Below are 20074 nucleotides of genomic sequence, written 5' to 3'. Positions count from 1 at the left end.
TCTCTGTTCTAAAGAGATGAAGAGTTTAATTGAAAGAAATCCTCTACTAATAAGATGGTTTATTTTAATGGTAAACTTAAATGTAAAGTAAATGAATAAATATAGCTTATTTTTTAAAAATTTACACTTACCAAAATCACCAAAATACAAACCTTTTAAAAATAGACCTTGTCTTTGATGTTTATTTCACATTATCAAAGTACATCCAGTTACGCAAATTTACACTCTTATTTCACATGTTTGCATTCCTGATATACATATAACAGGACTAAGAACACCTTTGCAATATTCAACCTCAAAATCCTGCTTGGTGAAAACAACATTCTCAGCTGCCTTATTCTTCCTGCACAGGTACAAAAAAATTCTAACTAATTGGAGTAAAAACTCAAGATTGGCAACAACAAAAAAGTAACTAAATTTTTATGCCACCTGAAGTTATTTGTAAATTTTTAAAATGGTTTTCTAATTCCTGAATTTTTATTCAATAGGTAACATTTCTTTGGGTGCTCCTTAAACTATTTCAAGAAGCCTAGTTGTTTCTGGGATTCTTATAATCTACATGCAGTTGACAATAGCTATATACCAATGACGCTTACATATTGGCATTATTGTGCTATGCATTCACCTAAGATATTTTTTAAAGTGGTAGTCAACCTTATCTCTCTTTTGTGAAAACATCTTGCTAGGCTAGAAAATGAGCAATTATTTCTGCAATTAGGCAAAGAAAAAGGACAGGCCAGTGCAACACAGTCCTAATTTTAAACAAAATTATCAGATTGAATCAAAGACCTTAACATTTTAGTTATAATCCTATGAAATTCACATATACCTAAATCACATTGCGGTTCTAGATGACTGCATGCTCATTCTGTTCAATGTTGCTCACGAGATCTCTGGTATCACTGGTTCCTGTGCTCGGTCTACTGTTAAAATAGAGGGTGTTTTCAAAAGTGCTCTCCTGAGGTAAATGCACACGTCTCTTCTTATAAAACATATACGCCGCGAGGCCACCGCCCACGGCAATCAGGAGGATCACCACGACGACTCCTCCTGCCACCCCAGAAGATGGCTTGGATGGCTTAGATGGCTCCATCTTCCTTGGGTCAGCTAGAAAGAAACAAAACCATTAGGAAGAGGGGGAGGGAGGCAGAGGGTAGGATGCTATGCAGAAAACACAAGCTCCTTTTTCTGAAAAACTAAAATACATAAATATTCTTTCCAGTGATATTTGTCCAACAGAAATGCAGGGCATGAAAAGAGAATAGAGGATTATTTTAGATGTTAAGATTATTATTCAGTTGCAAGAATGTTTTATTTATCTATGTAGCATAGAGCTACATAGATAATCAATGCTTTAAAATATTTATACCTGTTTCAAAATAATTAAGGCTGCTTACAAATACATTATATGAAGATGAATAGAATAGTAATAATAATGATGATGACAATAAAACGCCAGTGAAAATATTAGGGGGAAAATAAAATGAACGTAGTAGAAATCTGGGCTCATGAGTGTAATTAGTTAACAAACAGCACTCATGAGGTAATGAGGGGGTTGCAGCAAACCATAAATCTCACTGGGCTTTTTAGCAGCCACCACATGAGTGAAATAGGGTGTTGCCTAATTCAAGTTATGTATAAAATTAAAATTAAAACCATTACTTAAAAAAAGAAAACAGCCACAGGGATTATTGAGAGAAATTTCTTCTGTGGGTTGTCATAAGGCAACTCTTCATAACAGAGAAATCAATGTCTTTAAAAACATCAGTGGTAAAACCACCAGTCTGACTCCAACACCTGCTTTTCGAGAGCATCAATCAAGAGAGGCTGATGCCATAATGACAAAGTTTTTATATAAAACCCAACTACTCATCTATTCAATTTAACTAACTACTTTCAGAAAGGAGTATAGGAAGGGATAATTATGGTTTTTTAAACAAACTATACTGATACATTACTAATGAGGAACTTGAAATTTTATAATGGCCTTACCTTTTTCTGTCATTAACGTATGGGTAGGTTCAGCATCAATAACTGTTAAAAAAAAAAAAAGAACTTTATTAAATACTTATAAAATCCATAATAGTTGCATATAGATAGTATCATTTGGTTCACAGATACATAAAATCCTCCATGTTTGGATTATGGTAATATCACCATAATATATATATACAATTTATTATATATATATATGTATATATATATATATATATATATATATATACACACACATATATATATATTACCTATATATGAGAGATAGATAGATTTGATATACAGATATAGATTTATTTATATCTATTTATGCATATTCTATAACAGTATCATACAGTTGTATGATGAGTTTGAATATATTGAAATATCTGAAAATACAAGGGTAGGAAAAAGTAGGTTTACAGCTGTAATACAAATAAATAATGCAATAATCTTATCTAATAAAGAGGGGATATGCTAATTGACCCTCATGCTGTCACAAAGATGGTGGCACCCATAGCCAATAAGGAGGGGATATGCTAATTCAGTAACCCGCTCTCAAAGATGGCAGAGCCCACTGCCACAAGATGGTTGAGATGGTGGCAGGGGAGGGCAGTTAGGGGAGACCAGGCCAACAGGGGAGGGCAGTTAGGGGAGACCAGGTCGACAGGGGAGAGCAGTTGGGGGGGACCAGGCCAGCAGGGGAGAACAGTTGGGGGGGACCAGGTCAGTAGGGGAGGGCAGTTAGGGGTGATCGGGCCGGCAGGGGAGCAATTAGGTGTTGATCAGGCTGGCAGGGGAGTGGTTGGGAGCCAGCAGTCCCAGATTGTGAGAGGGATGTCTGACTGCCGGTTTAGGCCCAATCCCACCTAAACCGGCAGTTGGACATCCCCTGAGGGGTCCCAGATTGGAGAGGGTGCAGGCTGGGCTGAGGGACAACCCCCCCCCCCCCCCACAAGTGTATGAATTTTGTGCAACGGGCCTCTAGTTAATAAATAATAATACAAGAATAAACTGTTTCACATACTCACAACTATAAAACTACTATTGCCCATCCCTGTATGTCCTTCAATTTGCATTTGAGTCTCTGATACTGACCCTCAAAAATTTACCCAATCTATCCATAAATGTATTCTAGGCTAGAAATTTTAAAACTAACCCATGGAGGCCTTAGGTATTACAAAGCATTGAAATGAAAGTGAAATAAGACTCCAGCATTTCACCAAAGGGTGGAGAGTATCTTAGAACAGAGTTTTAAAAGACTGTAGAACTACAAAATTCTAAAATAATAAAATCTACAGGGGATGGAGTGATAATTCATCTAATTCATTTATTTAAATCTATTATGAAATTAACAATTTTATCTGTTGGGAAGGATATTATGTGAAGTGGGATAGATAAAAATATTATTAACATCCAGATAATATCACATCATGATATTATAACACTATTTGCCCAATCCCTGTCCTTCCATGGGCTGCCACTCGGTTTCAGTAGGAGGCTTACTCCATCTTGGAAGAGTTATTCCTTAAATCTTACGTGATTTAGTCTTATACATGACTTGCTGTAATAAATCCTGTTTCCCTTCCAGAACCTGGCCCCTTCTGGTTTGCCAAGGTGACTGTTTCACCCTTTTCTTCTCATGCCATAAGGCTTTTGTGGTCTGGCTCTCCAAACTGCTGCAATTTCACAAATCCATATTAATGGATATCCCATTATAAATCAAAACCATTTTGTCAGCTAAGCAGGCAGGGAGTGTTTTTTGCTCCTTCAGCGCTGCAGACCACAGTAGACTGAATTTTTCACTTATGCAGGGGAGAGCTCACAAGGAAGCTGTATTCACATTATAATCCTACACCTGACATCTTAATATTACAAAGCAATGGTAGCCTGTGCACATACGTGCCATTGGGAAAATTCTTACTTACTTTTTGGTCTTTTACAAATATATCCTTTGTAGGAAGAACAGTGAATATTATTCCAAAATCCAGAAGATGCAACTAAAGAGGCACAATCATTTCGTTCACCAGTGGGCTCTCCCGCCATCCAGTTGACAAAGGAGAGTGGGTTATTGTTTATCCATTGCCACTTTCCTGTTTATCAAATGCAGCCAACAAAAACACAAGTTAAAAATAACCTATCTTAAATTAAGTTCAACTCATCCAAGTAAAACTTGTAAGTATATTATACAGTATAATTAATAATTGTTTATAGTCAGACTTTTAATTGGCAAGATTATAAGGACTAACTATTACAGGGAAGTAAACTGAGAATATGTTTTTTATACAGCTTTAGGTGAAAACTTATTCCTAATTAATACAAATATGAATACTTATCCTTCCCTAAGTTTTATTCTGGCAAAGACAGAAAATATTTTTAAAGCTTCTTAAACTAACTTAGCTACTGAACTTATTTTTTTAATTAGCAACTTTCAGGATAGCATAATATATGGGTCATTTAATATTTCAGTTCTTATATCAAATGAAAATATGTTTGTATATTCAAACTCTTCACAAATTAACCATTGTTTAAGGCAAGACTTTCTGGAATGGTAACCTTGTTTACCACACAATGGTTTGAAATAATTGTGATTAAATAATCATCCTGCAAAAATTACCTTCAACATTTCTGTACAATCCTATCCAAAAATTGGTTTTGCTTTGAAGTGGCTCAACTCGGTATGACAGAAAACTGGATTCAGCAGCACTTTCAATAGAAACCAAAGAAGCACCTGTAAAATATAAAAGAACAAATACGCTGGAAGTACATTTAAGTAGCTGAAAATATTTTTATCATGATAGTATTTATATTAAGACCAATATAAATCATTTGAACATGTCCACTTAAGGGGAAGATTTTAAAGAGTAGACATCTGTCTTTTCAGAATTTCAGTTTTTATTCTGAAAGTACATTTTTAATGCATCATTTGTGTACATACACGAAACGAGTTATTGCAGGATGTGCAAAGATGAGTAGGACATAGAATGTCTTAAGAGGGTTATGATAATATGGGTAGCTATGAGTTGAGAGTATAAAAGAATGTATTAAAATATAACATAAGTACAATATGCTATTAACGTGGCAAAGTGGGAGAGGATTTGTTTTAGGTGAAACAGCTAAAAGGCAGCATGGAGGAAATAGAATTTAAGATATTAAGGAGCATTGGATTTCAGGTAGAAACAATAGAAAATAATCCTAGGAAGAAAAAGAATAAAAGAATAGACATGGAAAAGAGGGAAGCAGAGAGCTTCTTCAGAAACAGTGATGGCTCACAAACACTGGAGTCCTCTATATTGGTTTATGGTGATATGATATAGCTATATGATAGATGATGGATAGATAGATAGATAGATAGATAGATAGATAGAGCGATCTATCGGGAGGAATTAGTAGTGTTAACAGATAGTGCAGTTTGGCTGGATTAATATGATAAGTGGGTGAAAAAAGACATGGGTTAGACCTAACTGCAGATGGCAGGATATGGGTATTTAGGGCAATGTGGTAATAAAGATCATTTAGGTTTTTTCAGGCAACAGAATGGTGCAATGTACTACAGGAGCATTAATCCAGCTGTTATATAAAGGACTGTACAAAATAAAAAGAGGGAAAACTGAAAGACTGCTTCAATGATTATGATATTGACAACATACGTTAGATTACGTCTGATTCAGTGTCAGCATTAGATTTTATAGTAAATAGCTACTAGTATAGCTTTCTAATAATGACAACTAATATAATTTAAGCACTTCATGCCAGACATTTTGCTTTGGGCTTTATAAGCATGATCTCACTAAAATTTTACAACAAACCTTATTAAATGGGTACTATTGGCACCCATTTTATAGTTTAATAAAATATAAATAAAGAAGATACATAGCATATTACGCTTTTATTATATAGGGTATGCTGCCTACAAAAGACACACTTGAGATTCAAAGACACAAATAGGTTGAAAGTAAGAGCATAGAAAAAATATGCCATGCAAATAGTAACTAAAGAAAGAGTTGGAGTGGCTATACCAATATTACACAAAATAGACTTTTAAACAAAACATATTAATAGAGACAAATAAGCACATTTTACTATGATTAAAGTTTCAGTTCATAAAAAATATGTGATAATCATGGACAGATATGTATCTAAAGTCCTAATATACACAAAGCAAAGACTGAAAAAGCAGAGTTCATCTGACTTAGAATTTAAAGTCAAAATTCATAGGGAGAGACAAAGATGGAAACATAGAAAGCTCCTGAACTTTTCTCTTTCAATGGACACACCAAAAGAACAGCTGCATATGGAAAAATTCTCTCAGAAAAATCTAGAAACTAGCTGAGTAACTACTTCCTATTGGGTGACAGAGAAAATGCCCACATCTAAATGAATAAAGACTAAAACATACTTTCTCTATAAAACCCACCCCTAGCATAGTGCTATATAATAAGGAGGGAACCCCCAACTTCCAGCTTCTCCATGAAATGGAGTGAAGGGATTAGACCACACATCTAGCAACCCAAGTTTTAAAGCTCCCTTCTGAGGGCCATTCTCCAAAAACACATTTTCTAAAGTCAATGGTACATGCAGCCACATAACCCATGAGACTATAGACAATAAAGAAGCAATACTTAATGGTACCCAAGGACTCATTGCAGCTACTCCCCCCGCCCCTCCTCCCAGGTTTAGCTAAAAGAAAGCAGTCAAAAAATCCCATCTCCAAGTCTTTCCATGAAAGAGGATTAACCATATACTTTATAACCAGCTGCCCAAGGGTTTGGCTGCTAATTTGCATGCATCTAGGGGCTAGCTGTGTTCTTCCATGGAGCCTGAAGGAGCTGAGGAACACTCCTGCCACTTTTTCCCTCTGGCTTGCTGCAATAGTAAAACCAGGTCATCAACATCTCTCTGGAAGGAGCTTGTGCACATACTTTCTCAACTGCTGCCTGAGGATTCAGCTTCTAATCAGCCTGCATTCCCCTTTGGAATACTATCAGGTCTTGGAACACCTCAAATACTAGGAGTTATGTAAGGCAAAGCTGGTGGCGTGGACAATCACAAAGGTCTGAGAGACAAACAGGGCTTAATGTCGGGCTGACTGATGAGGCTCATCTTCTGAACAAGACCAGTCTTTCAAGACTGGGAGCGGTGTCTCTTTCATCTAATGTGCAGAAACTAATGCAGAGAGTCAAAGAAAATGATGAAATAAGAGAATATATTCCAAACAAAAGAACCAGATAATACTCCAAACTTATGTTAATAAAACAGAAATAAGTGACTTACTTGACAGAGCATAAATCACAGAACTAAAAATTACAATCAATACACTAAAAACTTCAATAGTTGGGTTCAAGGGTTAACTAGATAAATTGGAGAAAAGGGACAGTTAATTCAAAGAAAGGACAGTCAAATACATCAGGGCAAGCAAAAAGAAAAAAAAAAGAGAATGAAAAAGAGTGAAGCTATCTTAAGGGACTTGTTAGACAGTAACAAGTAAACCAATATAGAAGTCCCAGAAAGGGAAAAGAAAAATAAGAGGACAGAAGGCTTATTCAAAGAAACAATAGCTGAAAGCTTCCTTAACCTGGAGAAAGAAAGAAACATTTAGATCCAGGAAGCCTACAGAGTCCCAAATACAATAAATTTAAAGAGACCCACATTGAAACATATTATAATTAAATTGTCAAAAGTTAAATACAAAGTGACATTCTTAAAAACAGCAAGAGAAATGTTACTTGTTACATACAAAAGAACCCCTATAAGACTGTAAGTGGGTTTTTAGCAGAAACTATGCAGGCCAGAAGAGAGTGGGATAATATATTTTAAATGCTTAAAGAAAAAACTGCCAACCCAGAATACTCTACCCAGCAATGTTTTCCCTCAGAATTAAATGAGAGCAACTTTTCCAGACAAACAAAAGCTGACTTAATCAAAAATAAACTGTCTTATAAGAATTGTTAGAGAGTTCATTATGCTGAAACAAAAGGACACTAATTAGTAATTCAAAAACATTTGAAAATATAAAACTCACTGATAAAGGCAAATATAAAGAAAAATTCAGAATACTCTGATATTAAAATGGTGGTTGGTAAATCACTTATAACTCTAGTATAACAGTTAAAAGACAAAAGTACTAAAACAAATTATAAATATTAATAATTTGTTAATGGATACACAATATAAAAATGTAAATTGTGCCCTAGACAGTTTCCTCAGTGGTTAGAGCATCGGCCCACAGACTGAAGGGATGCGGGCTCGATTCCAGTAAAGGGCATGCAGCTTCGATCCCCTGTGCCTGTCGGGGCACATGCTGGAGGCAACCAATCGATGTGTCTCTCTCACATTGATGTTCCTCTCTGTGTGTCTTTTCCCCTCCCTTCCATTCTCTCTAAAAATCAATGGAGAAAATATACTTGGGTGAGGATTAACAATAACAAAAAAAAAAATAATTTGTGACATCAAAAACATAAATGGGGGAGGAGTTTTAAAATGTAGAGCTTTTGTATGCATTCATAGTTAAGTTATTATCAGCTTTAAATATATTATTATAACTACAAAATATTTCATGTAAGCCTTGTGGTAACTACAAGGCAAAAACCTAGAGTAGATACACAAAATATAAAGAAAAAGGAATCTGAGCATACTGCTACAGAAAATGATCAAATCACAAAGGAAGTGAACAAAAGAGGAACAAAGGAACTATAAAGCATCCAGAAAACAATGAATAAAATGGCAATAGTAAGTCCATACCTATCAATAATTACTATGAATGAAAATTGACTAACTTCTCCAATCAAAAGATTTAGAGTGAGTGAATAAATTAAAAGAAACAAGATCCAACTATATGCTGTCTACAAGTAATTCTTTTCTTTATGGATACCCATAGTCTCAAAGTGAACAGATGGAAAAAATTATTCCATATAAATGGAAAACAAAAAAGAGCGGGTTGGATACTTATATCAGACAAAATAGACTTTATCCAAACATATAATCAGAGACAAAAAAGGTCATTATATAATGATCAAGGGGTCAATTTGTTAAAGTATGTAACAATTGTAAACACATGTGCACCCAACATTGAAGTACCTTAATATATAAAGCAAATATTAACAGATATGAAGGGATAAACAGACCTCAAAAAAATAACAGTAGAAGACTTCAATACCCTACTTTCAACAATAAATAGGTCATTCAAACAAACAAAAATCAATAACGAAACAATGAACTTAAACTACACATTAGGCCAGATGGACAGATATATAAAACATTCCATACAACAGCTGAAGAATACATATTCTTCTCAAGAACACAGAACTTTCTCAAGATAGATTATATGTTAGACCCCAGAAAAAGTCCCAATAAATTTAATATTGAAATCATATCGAACATCTTTGCTAACCACAATGTTATAAAACTAGAAATCAATTTCAAGAAGAAAACAAAAATCCACATATATATGGAGATTTGAAAACATGCCACTGAACAATCAATGGGTGTGCGTTATGTATATACGTAAAACGAAATGTTGCCCAGCCCTTGAACAGACAGAAAACCTGCCATTTGCAACAACATTGATTAACCTGGAAGGCAGTATGCTAAGTGAAATAAGCCAGACAGAGATAGACAAATTCTTCATAACAGCTTTATATGTGGAATTAAAAAAAAAGAAAGTCAAACTCACAGAAACAGAAAGTAGAATGGTCATGGGTAGGGGCTGAGAGGTAGGGGAAATGAGGAGAAGCTGGTAAAAGATTACAACTTTCAATTATAAGATGAATAAAGCCTAAGGATCTAATGTAAAATATGGTGACTATCGTTGATAATATTATATCATATAATTGAAATTTGTTGAAGAGTAGAACTCACCAAAAAAGAAAAAAAAGTAAATACAGTGTGGTACAAAAGTATATTTACAGTTGTTCATATAGAAAATAATACAATAATCCTATATAATAAAAAACTAATATGCAAATAGTCATCATGCCCTCACGCCATCATGCCATAATGGCTCAGACACTCAACACTGGGGAGGGAGGAATGGGGACCAGCCAGGCTGCAGCCTGGGAGAGGGACAAGCCACCTGCCCCATGGTCCCGGGTGCCTGAGGCTGCGGCACAGGCAAAGCCACCTGCCCACGGTCCCCTGCAACTGCAGCCACCCTGGGCAAAGCCAGCCCAGGTCCTGGGTGCCTGCAGCTGGTCAGAGGGAGGGAAGCCTGGGTCTCGGGTGCCTGCAACTAGCTGGAGGAGAGAATCCTGGATCCCTGGTGTGGGGTGAGGCAGAGGCAGTTAGGAGTGATCAGGCCAGCAGGGGAGCAGTTAGGGGCAATCAGGCTGGTAGGGGAGCAGTTAGAGGCGATCAGGCAGGCAGGCAGAGGTGGTTAGGAGTGATCAGGCAGGCAGAGGTGGTTAGGGGCAATCAGGCAGGCAGGCAGAGGGGTTAAGGGTGATCAGGCAGGCAGACAGGCGAGCGGTTAGGAGCCAGCCAGCGGTCCCGAATTGTGAGAGGCAGTCGAACACCCGCCGAGGGGTCCTGGATTAGAGAGGGTGCAGGCCGGGCTGAGGGACACCGCCCCCTCCCTCCAAGTGCATGGATGCTGTGCACTGGGCCTCTAGTTAATAAATAACAATACAAGTATAAACTCTGTGTTTCATGTACTCACAACTGTAGACCTACTTTTGCCCCCACCCTATATGTGAGATGATGATGTATTAATTAACTTGATGCTGGAAGTCCTCTCACAATGTATGTAAGTCAAATTATCATGTGGTACACTTTAAATGTATTATAACTTTATGTCAATTTTACCTCAATAAAACTGAAAAATATAAACATAAAAGTCAAAAGTCAAGGTTAACTTTTGAATGGACCTGAGGGAAATTACACTACAATTCTTGCACACCATTGTCGGATAAAGAACACTGATTTAGGGCATAATCAAAATTTAGTAAAAGGAAACAAACAAACCCAAAAACCAACCAAACAAAAAACAGTTAAATATTCAATGACATTTAATTAAGTGAATTTTTAGACATACCCTAAAAAATAAACTTTATTTGACATTTTTATTTCAAGGGGAAAATTATTCACTTATGTCATGTCTACCTGAGTTTTCTTTTGTTTTTCTTTACAAATAAGATACCCAGATAAAAATGCTTTTCTGTCAATGGTAAAGCAAAATGGTTCTTGTGAAACCTGAGCGCATTGGTGATAGGACATGAACACAATACTCTGAACAACTGAGGATAAGAATCCTAACAGTTTAGTATATATTAGGGCAGAAAGTAAGCAAGACTTGTTCAGGAAGTGATTGTTTTCTACAGAATTCTTTAAGATTGTTGAGGCTACAAATTAGAAATTACATTTGGGGAGGGCACGATGTTGACCATCCTGTTACAATATAAATTATTAAGTATTTTACAATATAAATTATTATGTATTTTGACATTCCTTGTGCTTTTAATGTACAATGTTAGTCGTATCATGGTAATCCAGAATAGATGACTGTGGGATTCTCGTACAGTAACTATGGCGCTTACCCATTCGAAGACATTCCAGAGACGCTTGGCCCCAGTGCCTCGTGTACGAAGACTCGATATAGTAGCAGTGACCATGGAAAGGAATCCATGCCGAGTGCTCTGTCTCCGGGCATCGTCCAGGCAGTTGAGGAGGTTCAGTGGCAGGGATTTCTGTTAATAAAAAAACATTCAAAATAAAGTACAACCTGAAGTTTCTTTAATGTGTAGAGTAATATATTAGCTATGGGAAATTTCATTACCTATCATTATCTTTTTTAATATATATATATATTTTTCATTTATTTCAGAGAGAAAGGAAGAGGGAGAGAGAGATAGAAACATCAATGATGAGAGAGAATCATTGATTGGCTGCCTCCTGCACAGGACCCACTGCAGATTAAGCCCGCAACCCGGGCATGTGCCCCTGACCAGAATCGAACCTGGGGCCCTTCAGTCTGCAGGCCGATGCTCTATCCACTGAGCCAAATCGGCTAGGCCTCTATCATTATTTTTTTTTAAAGTTCTAATGGCAATCATTTGAATCTACCATTTTTATTATTTGGTTTTCTTTTTATTTTACCTTCTTTTTTAATTTTAAATATATTTCAATATAATGTACTAAGGCAGTGGTCGGCAAACTGCGGCTCGCGAGCCACATGTGGCTCTTTGGCCCCTTGAGTGTGGCCACGAAGTTTCAATCGCACTGTACGTGCGCGCCCGTACGTGGTATTTTGTGGAAGAGCCACACTCAAGGGGCCGCAGTTTGCCGACCACTGTACTAAGTATTGTGACAATCAATCACACTCATAATTAGGAAAGTAGATGTTAAGTTCAAAAGAACAAAATCACCAAAATTAATTTGCAAAGACAGTCCCCCTTCAAGACACTCTTTTTTGAGGGGTGCGGGAATCCTAATCCCTGTAAACCCGTTTTAGCTATGACTGACATCTATGGTATAACTAAGTGCTATAGTTAGAACTGTAGGACTTTATGACCTTTATCCAATTCTAAGACTGCATTCTAGGACACTACCACCATAATATCACTGACTGATGAATCTACAGGCTATCAACATCAAACTAATCATAATTTCCTAGGGAATGTGACATAGATTCAGAAAAAAATCTCAATAATAAGAATTCAGAAATTTATAAAGAGCAAATAAACTCTTGCAATGAAGGAAATTTCTATCTCCACTATTTTGATCTATGTACATTTGTTTATTACCAAGTCAGTCTTTTGTTAGGTAAAGGAATATGTTTTATCTTATTCTTCAGCTACCAAGACATGTTTACAGTTTAATAATATCAACAGTGTTATATGGTAGCTTATTGAGAAAATTGAAAATCCCTAGATTATTTTTGTGTATTCAATTACCATTTGATCTTTTGCAGAGAAAATAAAAACTTTCATTGCAATGTGCTGTCTTCCAGTAGCCATCAGGATCCAGATAAACACATGCTGTTTTCAGTTTGGGCTCATCAGTAGCCCAATTAGTGTATCTCACTCTCCATTTATCAATCCAAGCGTATTCACCATTGGTCTACAAGAACAAAAACAACCATTAATGTGAAGTCTTGCTTCACTTAGAAAATATCAGAAGAACCAAGTGAAGAGTATATTCAAGACTATGAATTTGCAAAGAGCTTTCGACATTTAGGAATTTTAAAAAACAACATGAATCATTTCTACCCATTCAAATTCAGTAAAAAGCCCTTCTTAACAGGAGGCTACAATAAGTACATCCTTGGAAGATAATTTTAAAAACTGACTTAAAGAGCTATGTCATATTCTATGAAATTCTTCTTGTTTGTAAGCTTTCAGTGCCAAACAAAAGTTTTATCTCCTGAGCAAATCAAATATTTATTATATCACCATTAAAATATTAATAAAACTTAAGTAATTTTCATTGAACTCACGGACCCTGGAAAGAAACATTTCTTCTAATCTTACTGTTTGGCTGTTGAAACAGGCCAGTGACAAAAGACTTAGGTAGGGTTCCATGGATAAAGAATAGAGGGACATAGGTCTTGCCTTCTAGTTATGGGGTCTTTCAACTATAACTGGTCAAGATGGCATTTTTTAAAAGCTAATTGCTTTATTCAATTTGCACACTTACTTTCTTATTAAATTTAGTCAAATTCGTGGCCACATAAAAATTAATTGATAACATGAAAAATATTACTTATCAATAATATCTTTTAACCGTCTGAAAGAGATTTCATATGTAATGCATAAGAACACATGGTATATAACATTAACCAGAGAAAATAGAATTTTTAAACAACTCAAACAATTGTCTTATTTCTAAATGCATTATTTAATTTACCAAGGCTATTACCATAGATTTAATGAAAAAAATCAAAAGCTTATGTTATCTCGTTAGAATTTTATAGTATTCTACCATGTTTAATCAAATAATCTATAATAACAAAAGCGTAATATGCTAATTAGACCAGACATCCTTCTGGATGTCCTTCTGGACAACGTTCTGGATGAAGCAGGGGCTGCAAGGGAAGCCTGGGTCCTGGGTGCCTGCCGGCAGCTGGAGGGAAGCCGGTGCCGGCAGCCGGGAGAAGGAAGGTCTACATTGCATGAGTTTCGTGCATCGGGCCTCTAGTGCTTATATAATCATTAACTCCATAGTTGTAAGGAAAACAATAGTATTTCTAGTTATAAATACTTGTATAGTAGAAAGCCATTTAATCTTTCTAAAAACAAATAAAATTCTCATAAGAGAATTATGACTACATCTGTGAGAAGAAAATGAACGAATTATCAAATGAATTAATTACTAAAAATAGTCAACACAGACATAAAAATGTCTGGCTAAGTTTAATAACAGAAATCATTATGGAACTACTTACTTTTAAATATTCACTTGCCTACTTAGGAAGTACCAGTGGCATGAAGTGTAAATTTTAATCTCTGCCTCAGGGCACTAGAAGCTCTATCAAATCTGACACCAACCTACTTTCCAGTGTTATCCCCGCCTATCCTTTTCTCTCTTTTTGGTGCTCCTCCCTTAAGTTTCACATCCCAGACTACGTTTTATTTTTTCTGAGAAGCTCTCCTGGTCCTCTCTCATGGCCAATTGACCCCTTTCCTCTCCTATTGAAGCATTTTTTACAGCCTCTCTTTGACATGTATTATCTCTTAATTACTTCTTGACACCTCTGGTTCTTCCACTAGGAAGTTTGCTGGTTGACTAGCTATATGAATAGATGTATGGACGGAGGGTAGGTGGATCACAGGGCATCAGAAACAACTCGATTTAAGAATGTTCTGGCAATGTCATCACCACTCTTGGTTCTGTGGCTCATCTCTCACTCCACCCTATTCTCTGTCAACATGGAACACAGGGAATTGACTGCAATGATAGTTCTTACACATGGGTGGGAGCTCCACAACTACAGGACTAAAAACAACTCTGGCATGGCTTGACCCAAAAGATAAAAAGGATTCTCATCACCCAGGAATTATACCCCTGACCTGCTTTCTTAATTCCCATGCCATAGTTGTCATCGCAACATAAATTAATAAATAGAACTGTTTAGATGCAGAATTTAATTTTAAAAGCAAATTAAAAAGCAATAGGAGAGTTGTCCATCAATAGATGAATGAATAGTGAAGATGTGGTACATATATACAATGGAATATTACTAATCCATAAAAAAGACCATTTGCAACAACATGGCTAGACCTAGAGGGTATTATGCTAAGGGAGATAAGTCAGAGAAAGACAAATACTATATAATCTCACTTAGTTATATGTGTAATATAACATACATTACAAACAATAAAACCAGAAATAAACTCACAGATGCAGAGACAAAACTGGTGGCTGCCAGAGGGGAGTGGATGCAGAGATGGGCAGAAAGGAGAAGGGAATTAAGAAGTACAAACTTCCCATTATTAGGTAAGTCACAGGGATGTAATGTACAGCATAGGGAAGAGAGTCAATATTCTAATAACTTTGTACAATAACAGATGGTTACTAGACTTATTGTGGTGATCACTCTGCAAGGTATATATAAATGTTAATTCGCTATGTTGTACACCTGAAACTAATATAATATTTTATGTCAACTATAAATCAAAATAAATTTTTAAAGCAATATCAGAGTTAATATAAGTTAGATAAGTCTTTTTTAATTTCCGACATACGTCACTAGCTTACTAGATCCTTGAAGGCATTGGATATTTGAAAGACTGGGTCTTGTTCATATACCCCGGCACAGTTTCTTATACATAACAAGTGTTTAACAAGATCAATACAAAGAGAATCATATTCTATCACAATTTATCAATCATGTCAAGTCAAACATGTGTCTACATCTTACCAAGTTACTGTTTAGGCCGATCCACACAGGTTCATTAAATGCTTGCATTTGCATCCATGCAAATGCGTTACTATAGGGATCTAGAATGCTAGCCATAAGAGACGTGTGAAGCTTGCAATAACTTTCTGCTTCATGCCATTGTAACTTTAACTTCATGAGAGAATAGCTACTTTCACCATACTTAATAAAGCCATCTGTTGGAACTGTTGCTGGAGAATTAGGCAAGGAAGAGTCTGGAGTACAAAGATTATTTTCATTAGTATTATCAATAATCATTAGTTGAGTGCCATCACTACACATCTACTATATTTCATACATCATAAAAACAATTGAAATAGCACAAATCCAAACCATTGGGTGTTAAAAATATTTTCATGAGCCATTTCACACCTAAAACAAAGCTCTATTTTTAGTCAGTGTGCCTGATTGAATTAAATAATTTCCAAGCTGTATTTAGAATATTAAGGTAATTATATAATTGTTTCTAAATTTAAAAAAAAGCTTGCAAATTGAATGAGATATAGTATCTGGGTAAAATAAATGACACAGTTTAATCCCATCAATTAAATAACATCTATAATCTTATCATTCCTAATCTTTATTTTTCCATGTTCGTCAAATTTCAAGGTCAAGAACAGTCTTCCTCTCCCTTCCCTCTCTGTTCCACTCCATCCATGAATTTGCATCTATTTGTATCTCAGTGAGCCCTCCTGTGAGTAACACGCCTTCAAGAGACAGGTTTAAGTTCTGGAATAAAGCCATACATGAGTGCCTGCTTCATTTACCCTTGACCTCAGGATCAAGCTGTCCCTACTCATGATTTCCTGTGCCCGTCACCCGGCAGCCCATATCTTATCCAAAATGACTCGGGGACTGGAGCCCTTTTAAGTCAGAATCATTTTGGCTTTCTGAACTTTCCTCTTCCATCTTCAGAGTTGAGTAGTTGCAGTTGAGATTGTGTGTCCTGCAAAGCCTAAAATATTTACAATTTGTTTCTTTCCATGAAAAGCTTGCCAACCTCTGGTCTAGGGTTCTAGATAACCTTGCCTATGGGTTTTGTCTTGGCCACTTTTCTGCCTGTTCCGCTGTGTATCAGCCCAACCCACCATCTGCCTTGTTCTGCCACTACACAAATGCCAAACTTTCTTGTGATTACGCTGGGAAGGCAACAACTCCAATTCAGCAGGTGGAGGCGGCTTCCTCTTTCTTCTGCTGTTGCTGCCACCTGGTGTTGGTAGAATATCATTAAACCAAGAAACCTAGGCCAGGGTCCCTAAAATGTTACATTTCCCAGCTTGGGTTTGTCTTAAACGTTGTTGGGAAATTTTTCTACCACAAAAAGTAGAAAAGGAGGCTTGTGATAGAGAAAAACAGCAACAACAATAACTAGGCAACTTTGCTCACCTGTCTAATATGCTTGTTTATGAAAAACTTATTTTAAAAAAACTAAAATATTGAGACGCTAGATTGTGGGCAATATTTTATCTTCTTTATATATTTTGTATTTTATAAATTTTCAACAGAGAACATATGTATTTTAAAAGTTTTTATTTACATATATTTTATATCTTATATTCATGTAATTTGTATATGTTATATATAGAGAGAGATTTTGAAAAATATGATGAGGGCACTAAATATCATCCTAATCCCACCATTCAAATATAGCCACTATTCCTATTTTTATTGTCTTTATTTAAAAGGGAGTTCATAGTGTCTTGTTTTGCTTTGCGTAAGTGACAGTCTATAAAATGTTATGGTCTGCCTTTTTCACTTTAATACTTTAACACCTTTCCTTAAGTCTAAATCTTCAAAAATATTTTCATTGTTGGAAAATACTCTATCACTTACATTTACAATAACAAGAAAAAGATTTTAAGTAAGCATGGGAATCATCATTCACTCCTAGAAGGAGCCTCTTCTCTTTGCCCAAATAGCAGAGGCGCCGATGGCATTACTGGGCCTAAGGCTCTGGTCCTGTGGGGCACAGTGCAGAGAGAGAAGGGACACGGCCTCTTATTTTATAGTACAGTTGTTTAATTAAATTGTAATCATTAATGCAATAGCTGCCTCAATTTCGTGCAGATAATAAAAAATGATGACATAATGATAGTTTAAAGCCGATGCAATCGCAATACTACAAGCTAATTAAGAGTGAAACTAGAAGACTATTAAAAATTGCAAAAAAGATAACATGTTATAGTGCTTAAAGTTTCTGTAACTGTTGGTGAGGCTTACATCTAAATCTGATACAGAATTCTTAATGACCAGCCCCATGGTACATATGGGTACTTGGAGTCTGGAAGAAACTGGCTTTGGGATTAATAAAGGTTAGAATGTCTGCAATACTTTTCAATCATCAGCAAGTACCTGAAGTGATTTTCAGTCATTGTTGGCATTACTCAGAGCTGGCACTAGTTCCCTGATTCCCCAGGAAGTAGAAAAACATTTTAGTTCTGGAAGAAGTACCCTTTAACTCAAACTGATCCCCCAAGAGCTGTACTTAGGATGACAGCAAACCCCACCTCAACCCTTATCTCTACTTGATTTTCTTAATTTCTGGCATTCTTCTTGTGTAGGTAGACATTTTTATTCCAGCTTCACCAGAAAGTAAAATGCGTATAACCATAATCTTGAATCTCAGTAAATATCCACATACTCTGTTTTATTTTCATTTAACTATAGTCAGGCTTTCTAAGCTGACAAAGGAACACGTCATGTAGCTACATTTTTAAAGAAAGAGGACATATATGTATATATTATGTTTTGTGTCCATGTTTATCAAATTATGCAAGTTGAAATGAGATATTCTTACTCTTTGTTTTTACGTACAAGTAGGCAAACATCCCAAGTTTCTAACAAAATTAGAAAGAGTTTTAACTTCATGTTTAATCCGCACAAAACTTTCTGGTAATGGAAGAGAGGGCACACTCATGATTTACAGAAAATATCACCCATTTTGTCTGCCACAGGCACGCACGAATTACAGTGAGAATCAAACCCGCCGGGGTGTAAGGGGATCCTTTTTTAAAAATAAGGCTTTAGTTTTTAAAGCAGTTTAAGGTTCCCAGGGGGAAAAAAATGAAGGGGTCATTTTAAAAAAATATTTAAAAGCTCCAGCTCTTACAGGTGGTGAGGGTGTAGAACTCACCGGGAAGTGTCTGGCATATATAGCCTCGCTTACTGTCACAGGTGTCGTCCATCCACTTTCCTGCCTCTTTAGACTTCGTTCCAATAATAACAACACAGTCAGCCTGCATATTTAGGGAGGGGGAGAGTGGGAACCAACAATTATTTAAATCAATTCATTATTAAGCCAAAACTCCAAGGTTTAACATTGTCCTCATTCATTTACAGCAAGTTCAATTCATCCTTATTTTCCATGCACTGCCCCAACTTTCCAGGTGGATCCCTCACAATGAACTCCTGCTATTTAACTGAAAATCAAATAAAGTTGTATACATTTTAGATACAGTTCCGAGGAACTCTGCTATCAGAAATTTCATTAATTTCTATATCCACAGCTAATATCGCTATGGTTGTCTTCTCCACCTCCCTGCCTCCACCCTCACTATCCCAAGAGTCTTGACTGTTAGGAATCCCCCAATTCTGTATTTCAAAGGTTCTTCCCTCCTCCCCATCTCCCTTCTGTATTTCTCTTCCATCATCCCAGTTTAGAATCTCTGGCGTAGTCCTGAAAAACCTGTATATAATAAGTAGGTTTCCACCACAAAATGCATATGGAAAGTTCTCTCCCACTCTCTTTATCAAACTGTATTTCACCTTTCCATTTTTCAAGTCCTGAAATTATAACATCACCATACATGTGTTTTGATTTCTTTCTCCTTTTTTTTGAAGTATAAATTTTTAGACACTCTAAGAACAAGTCTAGGAATAAAATCAACAACAAGTAGCAATGCTTTTTAACTAAAGGGTGAGATTACTGGTTTTGTTTGTGTTGTTTCTGCTTTTCTTTATGTTCTAAAAAACACTTGTACAATAATAATTTGTTTTTGCTTTACATGAAATTCACCTCTCATCTCAGAAATCTTGCTAAGCAAAACCTATCTCACTCCATTCTACTTTAATTTCTTCAGTAAGTTTTCAGGCCTCATTAATGTAAAGAGGAGTCAAAGAACTTCTCCACAGAAAATGACTTACCCGTCACCAAAATGTACCCACTCTGCAAATTAATTCTCATAAAGAAGTCATTTCGATCAGATCATTTTCTTGCTCAAGCCTTTCACA

The 20074-nt window shown here is 36.1% G+C and overlaps 1 protein-coding gene across 1 annotated transcript in view; it reads right to left on the bottom strand.

The window, feature by feature from the left end:
* Positions 1–31: 31 nt before the first annotated feature.
* Positions 32–20074, bottom strand: part of MRC1 (mannose receptor C-type 1) — a 96318-nt gene continuing 76275 nt past the window's right edge. Inside the window, exons 23-30 of the mRNA XM_081097765.1 lie at positions 18978–19080; positions 15827–16059; positions 12861–13026; positions 11505–11654; positions 4592–4705; positions 3903–4067; positions 1993–2034; positions 32–1107 (exon numbers count right to left, since the gene is read on the bottom strand). Coding sequence (XP_080953891.1) covers positions 848–1107; positions 1993–2034; positions 3903–4067; positions 4592–4705; positions 11505–11654; positions 12861–13026; positions 15827–16059; positions 18978–19080 — 1233 coding nt within the window. The 3' untranslated portion in view covers positions 32–847. The remainder of the gene's footprint in view (positions 1108–1992; positions 2035–3902; positions 4068–4591; positions 4706–11504; positions 11655–12860; positions 13027–15826; positions 16060–18977; positions 19081–20074) is intronic.

Source organism: Myotis nattereri, assembly GCF_964212035.1.
Source record: "Myotis nattereri genome assembly, chromosome: 1".
NCBI lineage: Eukaryota > Metazoa > Chordata > Mammalia > Chiroptera > Vespertilionidae > Myotis > Myotis nattereri.
Note: the sequence above shows the minus strand (reverse complement) of the source record. Positions and strands in the feature narration are given on the sequence as shown.